Source organism: Pleurodeles waltl, chromosome 3_1 (assembly GCF_031143425.1).
Source record: "Pleurodeles waltl isolate 20211129_DDA chromosome 3_1, aPleWal1.hap1.20221129, whole genome shotgun sequence".
Lineage (NCBI taxonomy): Eukaryota > Metazoa > Chordata > Amphibia > Caudata > Salamandridae > Pleurodeles > Pleurodeles waltl.
This window is the reverse complement of record NC_090440.1, coordinates 1,963,816,150-1,963,836,476: the sequence shown is the minus strand read 5'-3', so window position 1 is coordinate 1,963,836,476 and position 20,327 is coordinate 1,963,816,150. Positions and strand designations below refer to the sequence as shown.

The window sequence follows — 20,327 nt, the reverse complement described above, 5'->3', positions numbered from 1 at the left end:
AGCAAGCCCCAGCAGTATTTTTATACTAGAAACCTTGTCTGCAGTATTCTACGTTTAAACCCTAGTCACTAGCCTCTTACTATGCAAGCTGTTTATTGCTTTTACAAGTATTGATGGAAAGGGCTACATTTAGCACTTGTCCATGCCATTTCAAAATGGGTTCTTTTAAGGTGTAGGCTATATCAGTTTTTACTTGAGTAGCACATGCACCATATTGCTTATAAAAAACCATGTTAAATTCACGTTTTATCATTACTTTCATTTGAAAATGTCCTTTTTTATTTTATGATTTAGGGCCTCATCATGAGTCTAGAGGTCCCACTGCAGGACCACCAAACTCATGGGGAGGACTCCACTGCCATGGGAGTGATGTCCTCCCCTGAGCGTATTACAATGTGCCCCCTTGGCTGACCGGAGGGAACATTGTAATATGCGTTCCCACCAGTCAGTCGGGCAGGAACAGTGTTAGGATATAGGACTCGACTTCCGTAAGGTAGGAGAATCCTATACCGCAGCACAGAGGGTGCCGACCAGCACCCTCAGAATGCCTACTGTTAGTAAAGCAGACAGTGCGCATTCCCACGGTGCTGGGAAGAGGGGGGCCTGCACTGCCAATGCTAAGTGCATCGGCAACGCAGGGGCCCCCCTGTGGCCCCGAGCACTGGCTTCCCACCAGCCTTTTTATTGGGGGTCCCAACCATGAAAAGGCTGGCAGAAAGTGGGGTTGTAATCATCCAGGCGGAGCTGAATTCAGTGGCACCCTGGCTGGTCACAAGCCTGACCGCCACCACCACATCGGGAACGATGTTCCTGGTGGGGACGGTGGTCTGTAGGCGGGTCCACCTGCCAAGGTTGTAATTTGGCAGTCAGACCACCTGGAGTGCAGGGTCTGACTGCCACCATGAGGCTGGTGGTCCCAGGTCCACCGGCCTCATCATGTAACTTGTGTGTGACCGATCATAATGCTGTTAATTGTATTTATTTTTTCGAACCTTAATTCCAGCTCAGGCATAGGCCGAACCTCACTGGAACTGTAAGAACTATGTCATGGTCTATTGACATATGAGACATCGGTTGATTCTGGTGAACTTGCCTCATATTTTAATGCTTCATAGTGTATCGTATTATATGCACTGTATGTTTTATGGAATGAAATTTCCGAAATAAACATTTCAAACAAACCTACATCCAGCCACAAGACTGGATGCCTGCATGCATACACAAGACTAAATACATGCATGCACACACGAGAAATTGTGTTTGGCTGACGTGAGGTGAAAACCCTTCTCAGGGAGAACTACAGAAGTCACCAAAATTAACCTGTGCATGTCAAGGGCAGTCATCGCTGTAGTGCGAAGATCCTGGTGGGAATTGCGGACAGTCATGCCTGGAGCTGCTGTATTTGCCTGTGGGGAGCTTGCAGACTTTTGCTTCATGGAATTCCACGGACTTTGCAAGATTCTGTGGAGTCAAGTGAGCAGGAATTCAGGAAGGTTATGCTGCTTGTGCTGAATTTTAGCGTCTGGAGCCTTTCTGTGCAGTAAAATCAGCATGAAGGGCACCACACGGCACACCAGAGGGCACTGCTTCTTTCTGCTGCACGAGTAGATTTTCTACTCGGGCGGAAGCTTACTCAATGCGAACAGTCACGACCTGCAGCAACCGCCTGAGATGAGAAATCTCGCCGGGATGTGTTCTAGCACTCGAAAATCATGCTAGGGGATGCAAATTCTCGCTTGCACTTGCCAACTTAACATTAGCAAGCCGCACACGAGGAAACAGTCAGAAGGTTGGCAGAGTTTTGCTGGAACTCTGCCATCCATGCAATGGCAGAGTGGGCAAAACTCCATAAACTCCGCCGGCGGAGTGGAATTGTTCAGTAATCCCTACTGCTGTAGTGGGAAGTGCAGATCTTGTATTGCTAGCCATCACTAGTGGTCGCTGTAGCTCGAAGAGTCGGGTTTACAAGAGCTCTGCACTGGCAATTGTCATGGCCAGCAAGATCTCTGTGCGAATTGACCTGTTTCTGGTCATGAAGAGCCCTACTAATACCAGCCAAAGGCCCAGGACCTGGAGAGACACCTCTAGGGGAACAGAACAAACTCCAGCAGATGCTAGCAGGGTGCAGGAAGGTCCAGGCAGGTCCTGTTGAAGCAGGTCAGCTGTGCAGTTGCAGGGAGACCTCTGGAGCTTGTTGTGTCCCTGTAACTCAGAACAGGAGGTCAGACAACTGACCCTTTGAGTCACTCTGGTTGTCCTGGGTTTAAGGTGAGGGTCCTTTCTCCTTTGACCAGCAAGCAGACCTCAAGCAGCAGGTCAGTCCTCTGAAGAACAAGGTAGGCCTCAAGCAGCACAGCAGTTCTCTAGTAGCAGCAGGGCAGTCCTCTAAGAAACAAACTGGCCTCAACCAGCAGGGCAGTCCTCTCAGTACAAGGCAAGGCATCTGTAGTCTTCCACAGGTCCAGGTGTGTACTGAAGAGTTGTTCTGATGGTCAAACATTTGTGTATGGTCCCAGCTTTGAAGTGGGAGAAACTTTTAGACTTTCCTCACACCTGTGTCTAGAATGTTCTTCCTTCCTTGGTCCAGGCTCAAGGGGTCTGCGGTCACAATAGGTTGATGCCAGGTTCTTTTTGAGTGTGCTATAGACAGCCCCTTTGAAAAGTAATTGGGGCAACAACAGCTCTGCTCCTCCAATTCTGCTAACACTTAGTAACCCGTAGTCTCACTCTCTGAGAGGAATCCAGCCACAGGTTTTCACTAGCAGGATAAGTAAAACTTAAAAACACATGCACTACATTTTAAATACAATACACCCTGACCTATGGGCTATTTTGGACCCAGCTAAGGGCTGACATATGTATTAAAAAGGAAGATTTGAGCCAGGCAAAAGGCTTATTTTGCCAGGTCGGAATGGCAGTTTAAAACTGCACATAGGCTGCAATGACAGGCCTGAGACATGTTTTGAAGGGCCATTTAAGTGGGTGGCACAATAAGTGCTGCAAGTCCGCTAGTAGTATTTACTTTACAGGCCATGAGAAAAAGTAGTACTAGTGACTTACAAGTAAATAAATGTGCCATTTGGGTGTAAGTGAATGTTACCATGTTTAAGAAGTGAGCATAAGTACGTTAGCACTAGTTATCAGTGGTAAAGGGCACAGAGTTCTAAAGCAAACAAAAAAGGGATCTCAGCAAACAGGAGGGGAGAAGGCAAAAAGTTTGGGGGAAGATGACACCAAAGGCTGACAGGTCTAACAACACATAATACGGGATACCGGCATGCACACACAAGCCTGTATAATAGCATGCACAAAGAAGATGGGATACCGCATGCACACAAGATGTGATACCTGCATGCACACTCAGGATTGGATACCTGCATACATGCACAAGAGTGGTACAGGGCACAGTGACTAGGATGCTTTTTTAAAATTCTTTTACATATTATGAAGCCTAATAAAACAGCTACCAGAACTACTGCTCAACACCTGGGCTGTAAACAGCTGGCGGAAGGATGCATAGTCAGTCATGACGTTCGATGGAATAAAGCTTTCAAGTTTCATAGGTAAAAACATTGTTTAATACAAACATTTATGCCACAGAACAGGTTCCCCTACTAAGCAGGTCTCATGTGTCCACTGAGTGTTATATCCCAGGTTGTATACATGGTTTGCTGCTGAATAACTTCTTTTAATACATAAAGTATTAAGAGATGTATGTGATTTCTTTTACTGGGGGCAACTGTTTTCAGAATAAAAATGGCAATAAACCTACCAGCTGCTGTGGGCATCATACCCACAAACTGGGTAAAGTATACCTATCTCCGGAAGCAAGGGAGAGGGCAACCACAGTGATAGCGATAAGAGTCACTCACTAGGATTCCTGGAAAACAATGTGTTTAGTAGCCTAATTACAGTGGATTCAAAATCTTGCATCTAGAATGGAAGTCAACCAGCTAGCATGAACATATCGCCCATGCTCAAAAGGCCGCACTGGCTTCAGATTGCAGAAAAGGTGAACTCCTGAGCTCTGACCATGGTCTTTAGCAAGCTGCAGAAAGACAACTCAGGAATAAAGTTAAAGGGGTAAATGTCTGGTAGTGATTATTCAGGTCCACACATTCACATTTGAGTGAGAAAATGTTGCAGGCAGAAGGGACCAGATTATAGAATAACTTTGTGGAGAACTCAAATGATAAGAAGGTCTAAGGTCCTTGATATTTAACCAAACCAGGCCACATTACATGTGCAGCACCTTGGTGTCTGTAAGGTTATGGCACTAAATAAATTATATAGTGTATAGAATGGTTGAAATTATATTTCTAATTTTGGCTATTAGTCACTACTATAGTTAGCAAGCTCATTCAATTACAATTACTATACCAATTATGTAATGAAAGGCCTGATGTGCTACTATCCATTTATAAACTGTGATGTGCCATTTGCAGACTGACTGGTTTGCGAATGAGTATGAATTTTTTTATGCAACCTTTTTACATATAGGTCAAAATACAAACTGTCCATCGGCAGGGGGCTACAAAATCATCTGCCTAATGAATGTTAATAAGGTAGGGAGCAATTTTCAAAAGGAGGGATGGAGGCCTGCATGTGACAGCAAACCTCTGTCCCTGCATTTGCATTTATAATTGGAAAACATGGGAAGGTGGTGCTTAAAAAAATCCAGTTTGGTAGCACTATGGGGAACAGACCGTCGTCCAGCGTCCAACATAATTCCCACTGGGAAAGCCATCGCTTGGGGTAGGCTTCCCTTTCAAAATCAGTTACTACCTCAACTGGGGGGTCAGTAACTGGTCACTGGCTTGTGACAGCATTTGTCATCATAAACTATTGAGACATACGTCTGAGAATCACAAATAGGGGCGGATGCCCCTTTCATGCCTCCTCTTATTTGCAAATCGGAAAGGGTCGCACAAATCCTTTTATGACTCAGAAGCCATTTGGCTTTTGTGCATTGCAAAAAAGATATCTAGCGGTAACGAACCCTGTGATTTTGCAAATTACAAGCTTGAGAACCGCTAAATGCCTTTGCACATCAGGTCCTAAACTAACTAACTAGGTTACTCCTTATTTTTATTTAAGTACAGTGCATAGTTCGGCAACAATATTCACTTCTAGGTACAAGACGAGTGGCTAGAGAGTTTCAGGAAAAAATGGATGACCTACTGAAATCGTGATGTTGTGAACACCATTTAGGAAATTTCGATTGTTAGAATATGACCACTCTCCAGGAAGGGTGTTTAATGATGTTGGAGCCAAAACATATACTCTGTGCTCTCATCTAGACTTAAAACAGGCATAGGAGACCACTTACAGTTGTGGATCAGCGGATGGGGTGCAGACCTGGGATCGCAGAATTTGACCTTGGCTTCCAGGTACATCGCCAGGTATGCATTTCAAAATCATCACTAGAATCGTGAAGTTAATACTCTGTTCTACTGAGAACCAGTGATAGGAGATCCTCAAAGAAACAATCATTGGCATTGCTAATGGGATGGACTAGTCATATATCAGCATAGTGAAAAATATTATAGTCAGATACCGACTGCTAACATGCTGTGAAAATGTGTATATAAAGTTAAGTATAGATTTACTATTTAAAGGTCCACATCTATGTGCCTTGATGGTATGCATGCTGTCACTGTACACATATGTGCAATCAAGTACACTAAATATATACTTACCTGTCCATCCTTACCTTCTCAATATTTTGGTAGTCATTATTATGGCTACAATATTTTTGTAGCACGAAATTTCATATTGTATAAATACACCACTGGGCTTCAATGCTTTAACGCATCCATGTATGTAGCTGGTATTTGTGTAGCACAAACCTACCAAAGGCTGCTGCGCTCCATACAAGAATAAAGGTGAGAATATAGTCCAAAATGATTTGTGTAGTAGGTGAATTTTAGACTTTTACTGCATCATGCTGTAAAGTTCTTTAACCCCTACGGTGCCTTGGACGAGGTGGTCTTGTCCCAGCACACGGTTCCCGTGTGCCTGGGATGAGACCACCTCATCCTGCACCGGGCCCCCGGGGGAAGCGCTAGCGCTCCCCCGTGGGCCCCTCACCCACACCCCCATCAGTGATGAAAGGGGAATCGCTTCCCCTTTCAACCCGACCCCCCCAGTGACGTCTGATGACGTCAGCACGCGATCTCGCTGGAAGCATGCTTCCAGCACGATGCGGAAGAGAAATGCTTGGCATTTCTCTTCCGCTCGGGAGGAGGGGGGCGGGAGAGACATCGGAAGAATAACCCTGGGGATATTAGACATGTTATGGTGCGTAGGATGTCCTTAATGGGGGCTAGTGCAGGCAAACAACATTAATACTCGCCTGTGATTTCATGTTTCACAACAATAAAAACAGAGCGAGGGGTAGATTTAACAAAGTTTTTGCATCCACATTGCCCCCTACAGAGTCTAATCTTATTGCAACAGATATCTAACTGCTGGTTGGTATGTTTAATTTTTCACTTGAGATTCTAATTTTATTCTTCCTGGTTACAAACACCTTATCTCTTTCATATGAATGACCACCACATCAAGGATTTAAGTAGTTTTTGGGAAGGGTGATGTTGTGACCATGTATTATGAGGAATAAAGTACCCCCACTATACATTATAAGGATATTGCCAGTCAACTCTGCTTTCCATGATCTTCATACCTCAGTGATTTGTATTATCCTTATACCCTTATACCGTATGCCGGGGGACTTCATCCCCTAGAGATAGAGATATATATGCAATTAGTTTAATAAAATGTTTTAACCAAGGTGGTGGTGTTAATGATTTAAATGATGGTGTCGATAATGGTGATAGTAACTCTGTTGATACTAACTTGTGGTGGTAATGAGAGTGGTAGTTGTGGTGACAATGGCGGTGGAAACAGTTGTAGTGGTATTGGTAATATTGGTGTCAATGTTGGTGGTGTTAATAATTGGAGGTTGTAAATGGTGGTCATACAGTGGTGCTCATGGCGATAATGGTAGTGTTGATGGTAGTGGTGCTGGTAGTAAAAAGACAATACATTGTCAAAATCTCACAAAATTGTATTTGGTCACAATATAACCAAAATAAAATGCAGGATGGCTGCTGGGTGCTTAGCACTGAAAAGAATTGAGCAGCCATGACAGAAGCAAAACTGCTGTGAGCCATTGTAACAAGGATAGTTGATAGAACAGGAGTTAGGATCGCTATCACAGTGAGCAGACATAAAGTGCTCACAAATGAGGGGAAATAAGTTCACAGATTGACGCAAACCTTTTTGCTTATTAGTTGCTGTTTCTGCTTATCAGTGGCTGTTTCTTCCAGTTGCAGAACGTAAACAGGCAAAATGCAATCTCTTGCACTGTCTGACAAGCCAAACACTAAATGCTGATACAAATGGTACATGCCTAAAAGATAAAGGTTGACAGGGGTTGACCCAGTCTCCCACTCTGAGACCCAAATTTAAGAGGGTCTAGCGCCTCCTTGCGCTACATTAGAATCATTTTTTATTACGTTAATGTGGCTCCACAAGGCCAAATTCGCCACGCCATATTTACAAAGTGGTGCAATGTATGCAGTGCGCCACTTTGTAACCCCTCGTGCCACATTATGCCTGTGCCAGGCATAATGTATGCAAGGGGGGCATTCCCCATTAGGGGGATTGCTAAAATAATGCAGTTGAATCTGTGAGATTGAACTGCACCATTTTCTGCAGCATTTTTTAACGCCTGCAAAGGAGGAACACCTTTATTTGTAATGGACCCGCATGTACTTTGCAGGATTAGAGCCAACATTTTTCGTGCTAATCCTGCAAAGTACAACAATAGTGTCAAAAATGTTGACGCTATTGTCCCTAACCTGCACCATAGTGCACTGCATGTTTAATATGGCATACACATGGTGGCATCAAGGGAAAGCTAAGGGGTGCAAGAAAAGTGGCGCTGCTTAAATTTGGGCCTATGTATGCTGTCCTGCAAGCTAGATTAAAGTGTGAATGACAAAGGAGTGGAATGGAAGAAGAATGCGAACCCCAGACCTCTTTTTGTATGAAGTATTGCTTAAAATGTGGTGCATTTATTTTTAAGATAAGAATAGGCTGGTGAGAGAGCTAAAGCTGTCTCTACCCCAGACCTTAAAGTACACATCACATATATTGATATACATATATATGTATACACACATAAATACTAGGGACACATGTCGGCAATGATGAAAAAACTGTTGTTGTCAGGTTTGTGATTATGTATGCAGTTTGAGAGTAGAGTTTATCAAGCAATTTAGCTGTTATTGCACTTAAAATGTTTGAGGGAAAAATAACCCACCACTGTGTGAAATAGAAAAGAAACATATATAAATATATCTATATATATATATATGTATATATATCTATTCACTTAAAAAAACAAAGGTTACAGGGACTTTATAGTTAGGTTCTGAATTTACTCGCACAAAACCATAAAAAAATCAGTTAGAGTTGGTTAGAGTTATATCAAGTAAGCATAACTTGTGCCCTAAAGTAACTATAACTACCCCCCCGCCATGAACAGTCTTCTAATCAATAATGTTGCTACAAACTCGGGCACCTGCTTTTTTTATATCTGTAAGTGCTTCCCGTTGAGTTTTGATTTCTGTCAAATGAGCATCATGCCAGAATGAATCCTGCCCGCATATGTTTCCAAGAAGAGGCCACCATTTTGTGCAGAATGTCTACCCAACTGAAGTACTTTCTTCTGGCTAATTAGTAAGTGCTACCTTACTGAGTATATGTATAGTGCATCTGCTACACTGCAGCTGCACAAAGGATGCTGAGGTAATGTCTCCAGAGACCTTGGGTTTCTGTAACTTTGTAGCTATTTTTGTTTCTCAAGCGTCTTCATCAGATACCTTTTGAGGGTGGAACTGCAGGGAAAACACACTTGGTTGTTTTCTTCTTTTTTTCATGTCGGGGACCTCAGGGGGAGACCCAAGACCCCGCAATTCCGGCCGGCGCACCACTTCCTGCAGAAGCTGGCATTGCTCCTGCACGCAGGGAGGTGCTGGAAATGTGTGTGGGAGCAATACTTTTATGAATAGATAAAAACTCTACTTCTGGCAAGCCAGAGAATTTTGTCACAGCTCCTGCAAAGCAAAATCAAACAGCAATCTCCAGAGGGTGGGCACCTGGAGAGATAGCAGTTATGGCCCTCCTCCTTTTGTTGCATGGGCCAAGATAGTGGTCCACAGGGCCCTCCCATCTTTAAAAGGCTCCGAGGAGGTGGTGGTCCCTGGGGTGTGGGTGATCCATGCGGCCCCCAAAAAAATGTTGTGTTTGTCCCAGGGAGATGGTGGTCCCTGGGAGCTGGAGGGGTCTGCGTGCCCCCCCCAAATATTTTTTTATATATAGCCTCAGGGAGGTGGTGATGTCCGAGACCTGGGGGGGTTCATGCGGCCCTCCATTAATCTTGACTTTAGCTGTGGGGAGGGGGTGGTTCCTGGGGTGTTATAAACTCTTGGAGGGGGGCCATGTGTGCCACCCTCCATTTTATTTAAACCTTTCTATGCCCCTGGCCCACCCCGGGGGTTAAATGAACAACAAGTACGGGAGACCACACTTGTTTTCTTTTAAATTATCTGAAGATCCTCAGCAGATTTTGCTGAATCTTTTTTAAAAATGCTTTTTTGCCCTGGCGGGGTCCCTGGGGAACCCCAGCACCAAGGCTAGGGGGTTAGGATATTCCTACCATGCCCTCTTTTCTTTTTTTCACATTTTCTTTTGGGACTTGGCTGAAGCCAAGTCTCAATAGGGCTTCCAACACTCCTGGTTGACGTGTTGGCAGCCAATCAGATCTAAGCACAATATCTCAGCTCTAAACACAAGATCTCCAGGATCTGCAGTGCCTCTGTGTCCCTAGATATCTATAGTTCTTTTTCCTTGAATATCTCTGTTAGACCTGGCATCCTTGGTGTGGTCTACCCTAACTTTTTGCCTCTACTTCCCAGGTTGTTTCTGTGTGCTGGAATCTGTTTTTGCTACTCTGGGCACTTTTCCACTGCTGACCAGACTGCCAACCAAAGATCCCATTTCTAACAATCTCTAAAACTACTGAAAGGATTTCCACCAAATCATAGAAAGCACTCCTTCTGGACCAAAAGCTAGGTTTCTGCCAAATTTGGTGTAATTCCGTCCGGCTGTTCGGGCAGTAGTCATGTTCAAAATCCTTATGGGAAAATGCATTTTGGGACTCCCTTTTTCTCTGCCTCCACTTGACAGGTCACCCAGAAACTTTCCAGACAGCAGCTGAAGTGACCACCGTTGTTTTTTGGAAAGTTTAGTAAAGATTCATCTAGAGAACATGCGCAGGAGTAAATTAGGATGGCCGCTTGATAACGACGCTAACAATCCGCTGAGGTGATTTCTTCTCGGAGAAAACCTATTCCTGAATTCTTTCAATTGTTAAAGGGATATTACCCTCTGGAAATGGCGTATGAAAGATTAGAGAGCAGCATGGTGAGTTTTTTCGACTTTTAACTCTGGTTTTTAACAGAGTTTAACTCTTTATGCCTGCTGCTCATGATCCTCATAGGATTTCAGCCGCTATTTTAGTTTTTTTTTTCCCTTTCTCTAAACTCCTCAGATTTTGATTAATAGTCTAATACTACAATTAAATGGGGAACCTTATAACATATATATATATATATATATATATATATATATATATATATATATATATAAAGTTGACAGATGCTATTACCTTTGGAATTAATTGATAAGAAATAACTTGGATATTTTACTGAAACTCGGAGTAATTTCACATTTATACTAATTTTACTTCTATCTTGGAGAATTAGAATTTCCACTTTATTACTATTTTTAACGTTAACTGTACTATTAATATGGAAGTCCCACATACTCCAAGAACCTCTCTCTCCTTTACCTCCACTACTTGTGGTCATAAGGATTCTGGAGGCAATAAAAGAGCTAAAAAAAGACTCACCCTCCTCCACCAAGTCTCCTTTGCCTCGTACCTTAGAGGATATTATGGATGAGTTAAAGTAAATTAAATCTTTCGTAGTGGAGATGAATATAAGACGAAGAGGAGAAATGGTCACGTTTGGACTCTAGACTTGCTGAGGTGAAGCAGCGGATTAGCAATGTACAGGATACCACAGCCAAAGTCGACAATCTGTCTAAAGAATTCATGCTACTTAAAAAACAGAAGATTTGGAAAATCGTAACAGACAAAATATCCTTCATATTTATGGCATTCCAGAAGGAGCAGAGGACCAGGACATGGTTAAATTTCTGCAAATGCATATTCTAAAGATTATTGGTCTACAGAGCACCTCTGTTCTTAATATACAACGAGCACATCGTATTGGATCATCTCAAACATCTACTTCATCCAAACCAAGAGCAATTATTGCTCTTCTTCTACAATATTCAGACTTAATGACAGTCTTAACAGATTCTAAACAAAGTAAACAAATGCTATGGCCTGGCCAAAAAAATGTTTCTCAGTCAAGACGTAGTTAGGGCGACTGCTGCCAAAAGAAAGACATTTTTGGCTCTCAGACCAGCCTTGAAGTACATGAATGCGAGATACAGCCTTATTCACCCATGTCTTTTTAAAGTTACATTTAAAGATAAAACAACTACCTTTGATAATCCATCTGATTTGAAACAATTTATATATAATTATAAATGATAAGCTATGGAACTCATAAAGACTTTATAATTCAATGTGGTACCTTTAATCATTTTATTTTACCTTCACAGGTACCAAATTTGCTGATCTGTCAAGTCGAAAAGTTTCTTTCTCCAAGTGTGTCCATGTTCTCATGTACATGTAATATCAAAAATTCAATGTCACTTCCCTCGTTGGTAAGTCCAGTTCTTAGCTGTTAATTTATTCTGTAATACATATATCTCTGTTCTCACTTTTCTCCTCCCATTTGTTTCTCAATACTTTATTTTTCTTGGGGGATCTTTGTTGGCTTGCCTCCACTTTTCATACTCCACCCTTTTTCACTTACAATAGCCTTTATTACAAGACAATTATGACTAAAGCTTTTTAGCTGTTCGTCATCTTCTTCTGTCTTTATTTTTGGGGGGCATGTGCTGCCTCCTCAATCACTCTCCTTCTTTATATTTTCTGTTTTTTATTCTGTCTATCTCTCTTCTTTCACTCTCTTTTTTATTCTCTAATGCAATATTAGCAACAACCATCAACCACCTATAGATGAATGTTCGTTAACCTTCATTCCCTCTTACTTTATGATTCATGTTTTGTCTACATTTTAGGTTTACTTATGATCATATTGTCTAAATGTTTCCGATTGTTTCACCAATGACCAGTCTTCATATGATTTCATGGAATGTTAAGGGGTTACGTAATCCGGTTGAGAAACAAAGAGTGGTTCAACATCTCTCCAAATAAATTGTCAAACTGCTCTTATACAAGAAACACATCTTAAGGAACAAGACTTTAAATGCCAGAATAAGAATTGGGTAGGCCATGTGTTTGGTTCCTCTGCAGTTAACCACAAAAATGGTGTAGTAATTCTGATCCAATAATCCTTGCAAGTACAGATTATAGAAGAGGTCAAACATGATGCAGGCAGATGGGTTTTATTGATAGCAAGGATTAATGGCATGCTATTTTCTATATGCAAAGTTTATGGTCCTACTGGTGTAGAACCTCAATTCTGGGCTAATTCTTCTTCTTTGCTACACTCTTGCAAAACTGACAACTTTGTGGTGAAGGGATTGCAATCAATTACTAGACTATTTTGTAGACAATCGTTCCCAAACCTGATATATTCCCATTGAAATGCAAAAAGCATTCCGTCAGGCAATTTCATCTAGAGGTCTACATGATGTATGGAGAATTGCTCACCCAGATGTATTAGAATTTACATTTTATTCTCCAGTTCATTACTCACACTAGATTATATATGTGTTTCACAAAATATTCTTCAATCGATTTTGCATGCTGAAATTGAGTCTATCCTTATATCTGATCACACCCCGGTTATTATTGATTTGGATTTCCCAAGTAATTCCCCCTTCTCTAATCGCTAGAGATTTAACAATTCTTTATTGCAGGACAAACTATTTACTGAACAATTTACGGTGTTTGCAGATGAACTTTTTAGACACAATTTACCCTCAGAAACTCAGATTAATTTTATATGGGATGATTTTAAAGCTACAGCTAGAGGTTTTATTATTGAATACGTTGCAACTAAAAAAAAACAAATCAGAAAGTATCATCTCAATTGCTTGAATAAATCAAACATCTTGAACATGAATATTTCTCTTCTAATAAACCACATACTTTGTCTAGGTTAATTGAAGCTAAATTACTATATAATAAGCAATCCTGGGAAAGTGTATGTGGTACACTACTCAAAATGAATTCTAACTTTTATGTAGGAAAGAATAAATTGGGTAAATTATTGGCTAACTATCTAAAGATTAAGAAACAAAAATCTAAAATTAGTGTTATTATAGCAACACATGGAAATAGACACACCAGTGACTCAGCAATTTTGGAATGTGTTAAGGACTATTACCCCAAATTATACACCCCAGAAAGCACTTCTAACATGAAAGACATAGATACATTCTTCCAATCTATTCCTAAATCAACGGCAAAGTTAGTAGATTTATCTCCCTTAGATTCTGAAATGTCTGAGGCTGAAATTAAACATGCCATTACTAAACTCCCAAAAGATAAAGCTCCCGGTCCTGATGGCTTCTCAGCTGAATTATATTCTAAATTTGCATATATTCTACTTCCTAAACTGTAATTACTTATTCAATTTTTTTTCACTCAAGATCAAACAAAAGGTACATTTTCCAAAGCCATGCTATGTCTAATTCTGAAAAAAGATAAAGATTTATCAGATTGTGGAAATTATAGACCCATATGCCTTATAAACACTAACTGTAAAATTTTTGCAAAAATTCTTGCTCTCCGCATCAATCAATTAATTCCAGATTTAATTGATATACATCAATCAGGTTTTGTTAAGGGGCGGTATATTTCTGATAACTCAAAAGTTTTTCGTAACATTATCAATTTAGCCTAAAAGTCTAAAGAACCTATGGCTGCTATAACTTTAGATGCAGATGCAGAAAAGGCCTTCGACCTAGTATTTCATTTCTGGGGCTTTAAAATGGCATGGGTTTAGTTCACACATTGTTAAGCTTATTCAACTTTTATATTCCTCACTTTCAACATCTATTTTTGTTAATGGTAAACAATCTCAATATTTTCCATTATACAGAGGTACTAGACTAGGCTGTCCACTATCACCCCGTTTATTCATATTAGCCCTAGAACCTTTTCTAGAAAAAATACACCGATCATCTGATTTTTATGGCTTTAAACATAATGATTTGGAAATAAATTCACAGCATATGCTGATGATATTTTGCTTTTTATCTCAAACCCTCAAAAACCTATTCCTGAGTTCTTTCAATTGTTAAAGGGATACTCGAATGTCTCAGGATATAAGCTTAATGTAGATAAATCAGAGGTTTTACCATTAAATGCTTTTGCATATCCAGCATGTATAAAGATACTGGCCTTACTTAGAACTCTAAACATATCAAATGCCTTGGTATCTTATATTCTAGTTCTATTAAAGACACTATCCAACTTAATTTCCAGGAAGCCAAATGAAACATTTCTAAATTACCTGTAGGAACCCTCTATACTTAACTTAGTGGGGGAGATTGTCTACAATCAATATAATGATGTTACCCATACAACATTTTTATTTATCAATGCTCCCAGTTAAACTTTCCTCTGTTTTTTTAAAAACTATCAATACATTATTTATGAAATGTTTGTGGAAGAAACGCAAATCCTGTAAATCACTGACTAAACTACAGGGATCTAGAGAAAACGGTGGTGTCAATTTTCCCTGTCTTAAGCAATATCATTCTGCTTTTACCCTGAAACAAATTTGGACAATCCTTTCTTCCAATCCCCAGGATGATACAACTATTTGGACTCAACTAGAGTATTCACAAATCATACCATTTACTCTTAAAGATGTAATTTCCATAAATTCTTCCTTTCTCAAGTGATTGTCTACTCTGTTTCTACTGCCAAACCATTACTCATTGCTTCCCACTAGTCCCAGGAGAATCTTGAACAAACTCCTATTTGGTGTAATACAGATATTAAATTAAATAACAGAATTATTGCCTAGAGAGAAATTATACATAAAGGTATTATAACCTTAGATCATTTATTGTCAGATGGTGGTCTGCTTGATTTTCATGATGTTCAACAAAAGTTTCATATCACTTACCAATATGCTGTACAATTCCAATACCTCTAAAGTATCTATTAAAAAATGTTATCTCAACCTTTACATTCATTTTCCTCTACACAGATCCCCTCTCAACCTTACAATTTTTCCACGTCTGTGGAGGCTTCCTTTATATATAAAAGTCTTATAACTACCTACATTGTAAGACCAAATTCTAAAATAGAACTAGCTTGCGAACTAGATTTTAATCAACAGTTTCCTTTATACAGGTGGAAGAAAACATGGTTAAAACTCCATAAAACATCTCGCTCAGCGTCTATATTATTTTTATAATAGACTTTATTATACTCCTATGGGCCTTTATAAATTTAAACTCACTGCAGACAACAAGTGTTGGTCTTGTTCTCTAGAAAATAGTCATTATATGAACATGTTTTTTGAATGCCCTTTAGTTAAAATGTTTTGGGTGCAAGTTGGGGATAACATTAGATTCTGTCTACCCATATACCATTTAATATCCTACACATTTTGTGGAGTAGTGCTTCTTTCATATGGCAATCTCAATTTATGCTTGGTAATTTTGTTGATCTTCTTATTGCAAGCACACTACAAATTATACTTCTAATTGGAAAGATACCTCAAAAATATCTGTAGTTGCATGGTGGAATTTGATTTGTTATAATCACAGAATGGATTGTGCAAATGCTAATAATACTCAATTGCTAATCAAAAGAGATAAGCTATGCCTTCGTCTTGCCTCTTTGGTTTCCAAACAAAAGACCTTTTATACCACTACCAATACTGTTCTGGAACCGCCTTAGTTTTTTATATAGAATTAATGGTTGCTATATTCAAATATGTGTTTTACAATTTGCACTGTTTAGTTTCTTTTCCTTTCTTTTCTCATCCTCTTCTCTTTTATTTAATTATTAACTTTCTTTAATAAAAATGCTAGTATTATATAGTACAATATATATTTTGTTGCCTATATACAACGTTTTCGTATGGACATTTATCTCTGTATTTCTCTAGTTTAACATACTTGTCCGATTTTGTTTGGAAGTATATATTGTAATCATTTATTTTTTCTATTGTACTAATGTTTACTATTAATTTTAATAAACGCAATATTAAACTTTAAAAAAGTGAAGATTCATCTAAGGGTGCTAAAGTTATTAGCAAAACAATAAACGTTTTTTCTATAGAAACTAGGTCCTAACTAGGACATGTATATAAATAGTGATGACCGCCACTAGGTAATATATATATATATATGTGTGCGTGTGTGTATGTACATGTATATATATCAATGTATATATATATATATATATATATATATATATATATATATATATATATATATATATATATATATATATATATATATATTTTGCTCCTAATGCCCCTGAACATCTAAGCACTTGGGGACCTGAATAACAACAACACCCTCCAATCTGTCCATACCCCATTTATTTTGTTTTGGACCTGGTCCCTAGAGACATACCCCAAGCTTAGGAAACCTGACATCAGGGTTCTTTGCTGCATTTGGGTGCTATTTGTTCTAACCATGTCACACTCACCTCTGAAGTCTGGATGTGTGTAGGGGGCATTCACTAGCTCTTCCAGGTTGCCTGTCTTCTCTGCAATATCCAGCAAGAGTGGAATTGTGTCATTCTTCCCATCCTTCAAATTCAGCATGGCCTTCAGTAGACAGGTCTTCCCAGTCAGCGAATCTGAGGAAGAGGGGCAGAACGTGAAGTTGGTTTTAACTCGCTAGACAGGTACAATTGTGGCCATATTGGGCCCACTGACATTATACCTTGTTTTGACATACTGAAAAGAACAGAGGAACGGCTGGTTAACTGCAGATAAGGGGTAACTGTGTATAGTAATGTAATAATGGCACCAATGAGTTCTGGTGAAAAAAAACAAAAGATCGAAGATTAAGGGTATTGTAAATGTCACCAGAACCCAGAGATGGCTTTGCTGAACTACGAAAACATTGCCATGTAATGCATTTTGTACATTGCACATCTTTTTTGATGCACCTGCATGAAAAGAGGCTACTTTTAAAACTCAACATTCTATTGAAGAAAATTCGATATAAACTCAACCAAACTGTTTGGCTGTTTGTGAAAAAACATTTAAGAAGGTTCAATTATGTTCTTCAGAAGGTAGAGTTTTATTGGAAATTTTTCGTATTTTAAGAAGTAGACTGTTATCTTGAATATCAAGTACAGGAATATTGTGGCACGCTAATATCATGGACAAAATACACAAGGACAAAATTTTGAAAGGTAAATGTACAGAGGGAAGTATAGATTTACTAGCCTTAAATCCACATCCTTGTACATTGAAGATACTTTTTGTGAAGACATACTTATGTTGATAGAAGATCTGTATATACTTACCTTTGGGGGTTTTATCCCTTCATATTCTGTAGGTGATACACAAGTAAGAAATACACTTTGCCAGTGGAATTGGATTTATTTTCTTCTGCAAGCAGAACAATCATTTTTCTGTTTACTTTTCATGAAAAATTACATTTAATCAAAGGGTAATTATGAAGCTAGTCAGTGCTTGTCATTGATTTCATTATCTAAATAGATTATTCTGTTTACAGGCCAAGAAGGTGGGGAGCAGGAAATCAGCCTTAGACCAGGTATCCATTTGGACGAAATCTGTACTTCACAGATATTACAAGTTCGTTAAGGAATATAGGTCTTGTAGCTACTATTTTAAGTAGAATAACCCACCCTCTGACTGTGTCTGAGGTTTTGGGAAGGAGGAGAGGGTTAAACAAGCTGGATGCTCATCACAGTTCAGTGCACTGAAGATTCAAGGTGATCTACACTGGATGAGAGGCGTATACTCTATTCATGCCCTTTGGCGTAATTTCAGGAATCTGTGTGAAATATTCCAAAGAAAAATACATATTTCACCTTCATTATATTCTGACCGATTTTTACACCTTGATCAACAAGTGGTAAAGTTACAGTCGGTTCACATGTTCACTCACATATGGAGTTCTGGTATACAGAAAAAGCTGCTGGATGGAATGACACCAAATGTGGCATACACACACATCCCAGTTTCATATGTGTGTTATACTGGATTTGGTACACATCTGTTCAGCAGCTTTTGAGAACTGCTCTTCTTAAGCAGTTTTCAATTAGTTTATGTACTGTATGCTTGATAATTAGGTTTACAAATTGAAGTTCAAATCTAAAAAGGGCATTGTGAACAGAAGATGAGCAAAAGGCAGAGACGATTTTCCTCCTTCTGCACGTTGGCTATGAAAAGCCAACGCAAATGAAAGCAAGAGAGGGAGCACTTGAGGTGCCAGCAGGAGACACTGATTACTGAAGCAGAAGAGGGAAAAACTCTGCCACGTGTTCCTGCAGAAATGTTGCAGCAAGGAGAGCAAGAAAACAATTCACACCACAAAATCTCCTTACTGACCCACAGGATCAAGGTATGGCATAGAGAACACAACACCCAAATTGGGGCAGAAAAATGGATGAAGATTATAAAACGTACCTTCAATTTAAAAAGATGATAATTGGCAAAACACTGAAAATACAGAGAAACTAAACAAACATAAAATTCTCTCAAATAATAAAAAATCCCAAATAAAAATAATTTATTCTTAAACTCTTAGCCCCTGCCTGCCTGCCTTAGTCTATGAGGTTAGGTGAAGGCTATAGCCAAGCCATGTGTCCAAACCCTTTGCTGTGATTATTAGCTGCTCTGTTTGACCTGACGTTGTTGCAAGACCTGGCTGAATCCCTGCAGCCAACCACTGCTACACAGAGCCAAAGGCTATGTGCAGCCAGAATTGGTCACAAGTAGCAAGGTGGACACTGACCATGACCTTTGGCAAGGGAATAGTTTCACAGAAGTTGGATGTAGTAGAAAACCCCAGCAACTCACTATGAAAATCTACACTTGAAGTGAAGCTAGGATAAGACTGGTTAACTCATGCTTACAACCCCTCTGATATTCACCTAAACATCACAGTTAAAGTTAAGTTATGGTTACAACCTAAAACGAAACAGTGAAATGATTCAGTTATGATTAACTCAACAATCCATAACTTTTGCAACAGCATTGCAAACCTCGCAAACCAAAAACATTACTAAAACATAAAGATGTAAAGCATAAAGAAGCACCCAAAGACTCACCAAAACCACACTGTTAAACACTGAAGAGGAACTATACAAGGCCCGTGGCCAAGGCCACCGTTGTGCCCTGATATTACTAGATTTGTCAGCCACATTTATCACTATAGACCATTTGGCCCTTTGCAAAGGCTGTTGAGCCTTGTGAGTGTCAAAAAGATGGAGCTAGCTTGGTTTAGATCATTCCTACACAACTCCACTCACCAAATAATGATGCGGAACTCCCTCTTGAAAGCTAGGCTCACCCCCACTACAATATCCAAAGGGTGAAATCTCAGTGTGACTTTGGTTGAAAACTCTTATTCTTGCTACAAATTAACTCAGTTTGCAAGATAGCGTTTTCCACCTACTACAGCTGAAAGGGATTTGACCATTCCTACTATCCTCTCAGAAAACTGCCTTGGGTCTGGCAAAGGTCTTTAACAGGTCACCCTAATGTATCCCTTGCAAAATTGCAACAAGTACTAAACATGGCTGTTCATCTGATAATAGGGCTGAAACCCTACAATCACATCACCATGACCCTCAAATCGCTACATTGGTGCCATGTGAAAGAAAGGCCCTCCTTCAAAACCCTCTGCATTGTCCACAAAGCATATATTATTCCCACCAGTAAGACGTCTAAGGCCCGAATCACCTTCCCACAATGGTAAATGTACTTTGTATATTTGGCTCTGTCATCAACATCGTCGGCAAAACGCGTTGGAGGGGAAACTTTTTCCTGTGTTTATGACTTAAGAAATTCACAGCAGTAGGATGGTGTCCTGGCTTTTCCTTGTGCGATAGGAATATACACACACACATATATACATACACACACACACACACACATATATATATATTGTGAACCACGAGGCCGAAGGCCCATTGA

General features: G+C 39.7%; 1 protein-coding gene across 1 annotated transcript in view; it reads right to left on the bottom strand.

Annotated features, from left to right (window-relative positions):
• LOC138285857 (transient receptor potential cation channel subfamily V member 1-like) overlaps positions 1 to 20,327 on the bottom strand; it is a 474,904-nt gene that overhangs the window by 222,059 nt on the left and 232,518 nt on the right. The window contains exon 4 of the mRNA XM_069226333.1: positions 16,856 to 17,008. Within this exon, the coding sequence (XP_069082434.1) occupies positions 16,856 to 17,008 (153 nt within the window). The remainder of the gene's footprint in view (positions 1 to 16,855; positions 17,009 to 20,327) is intronic.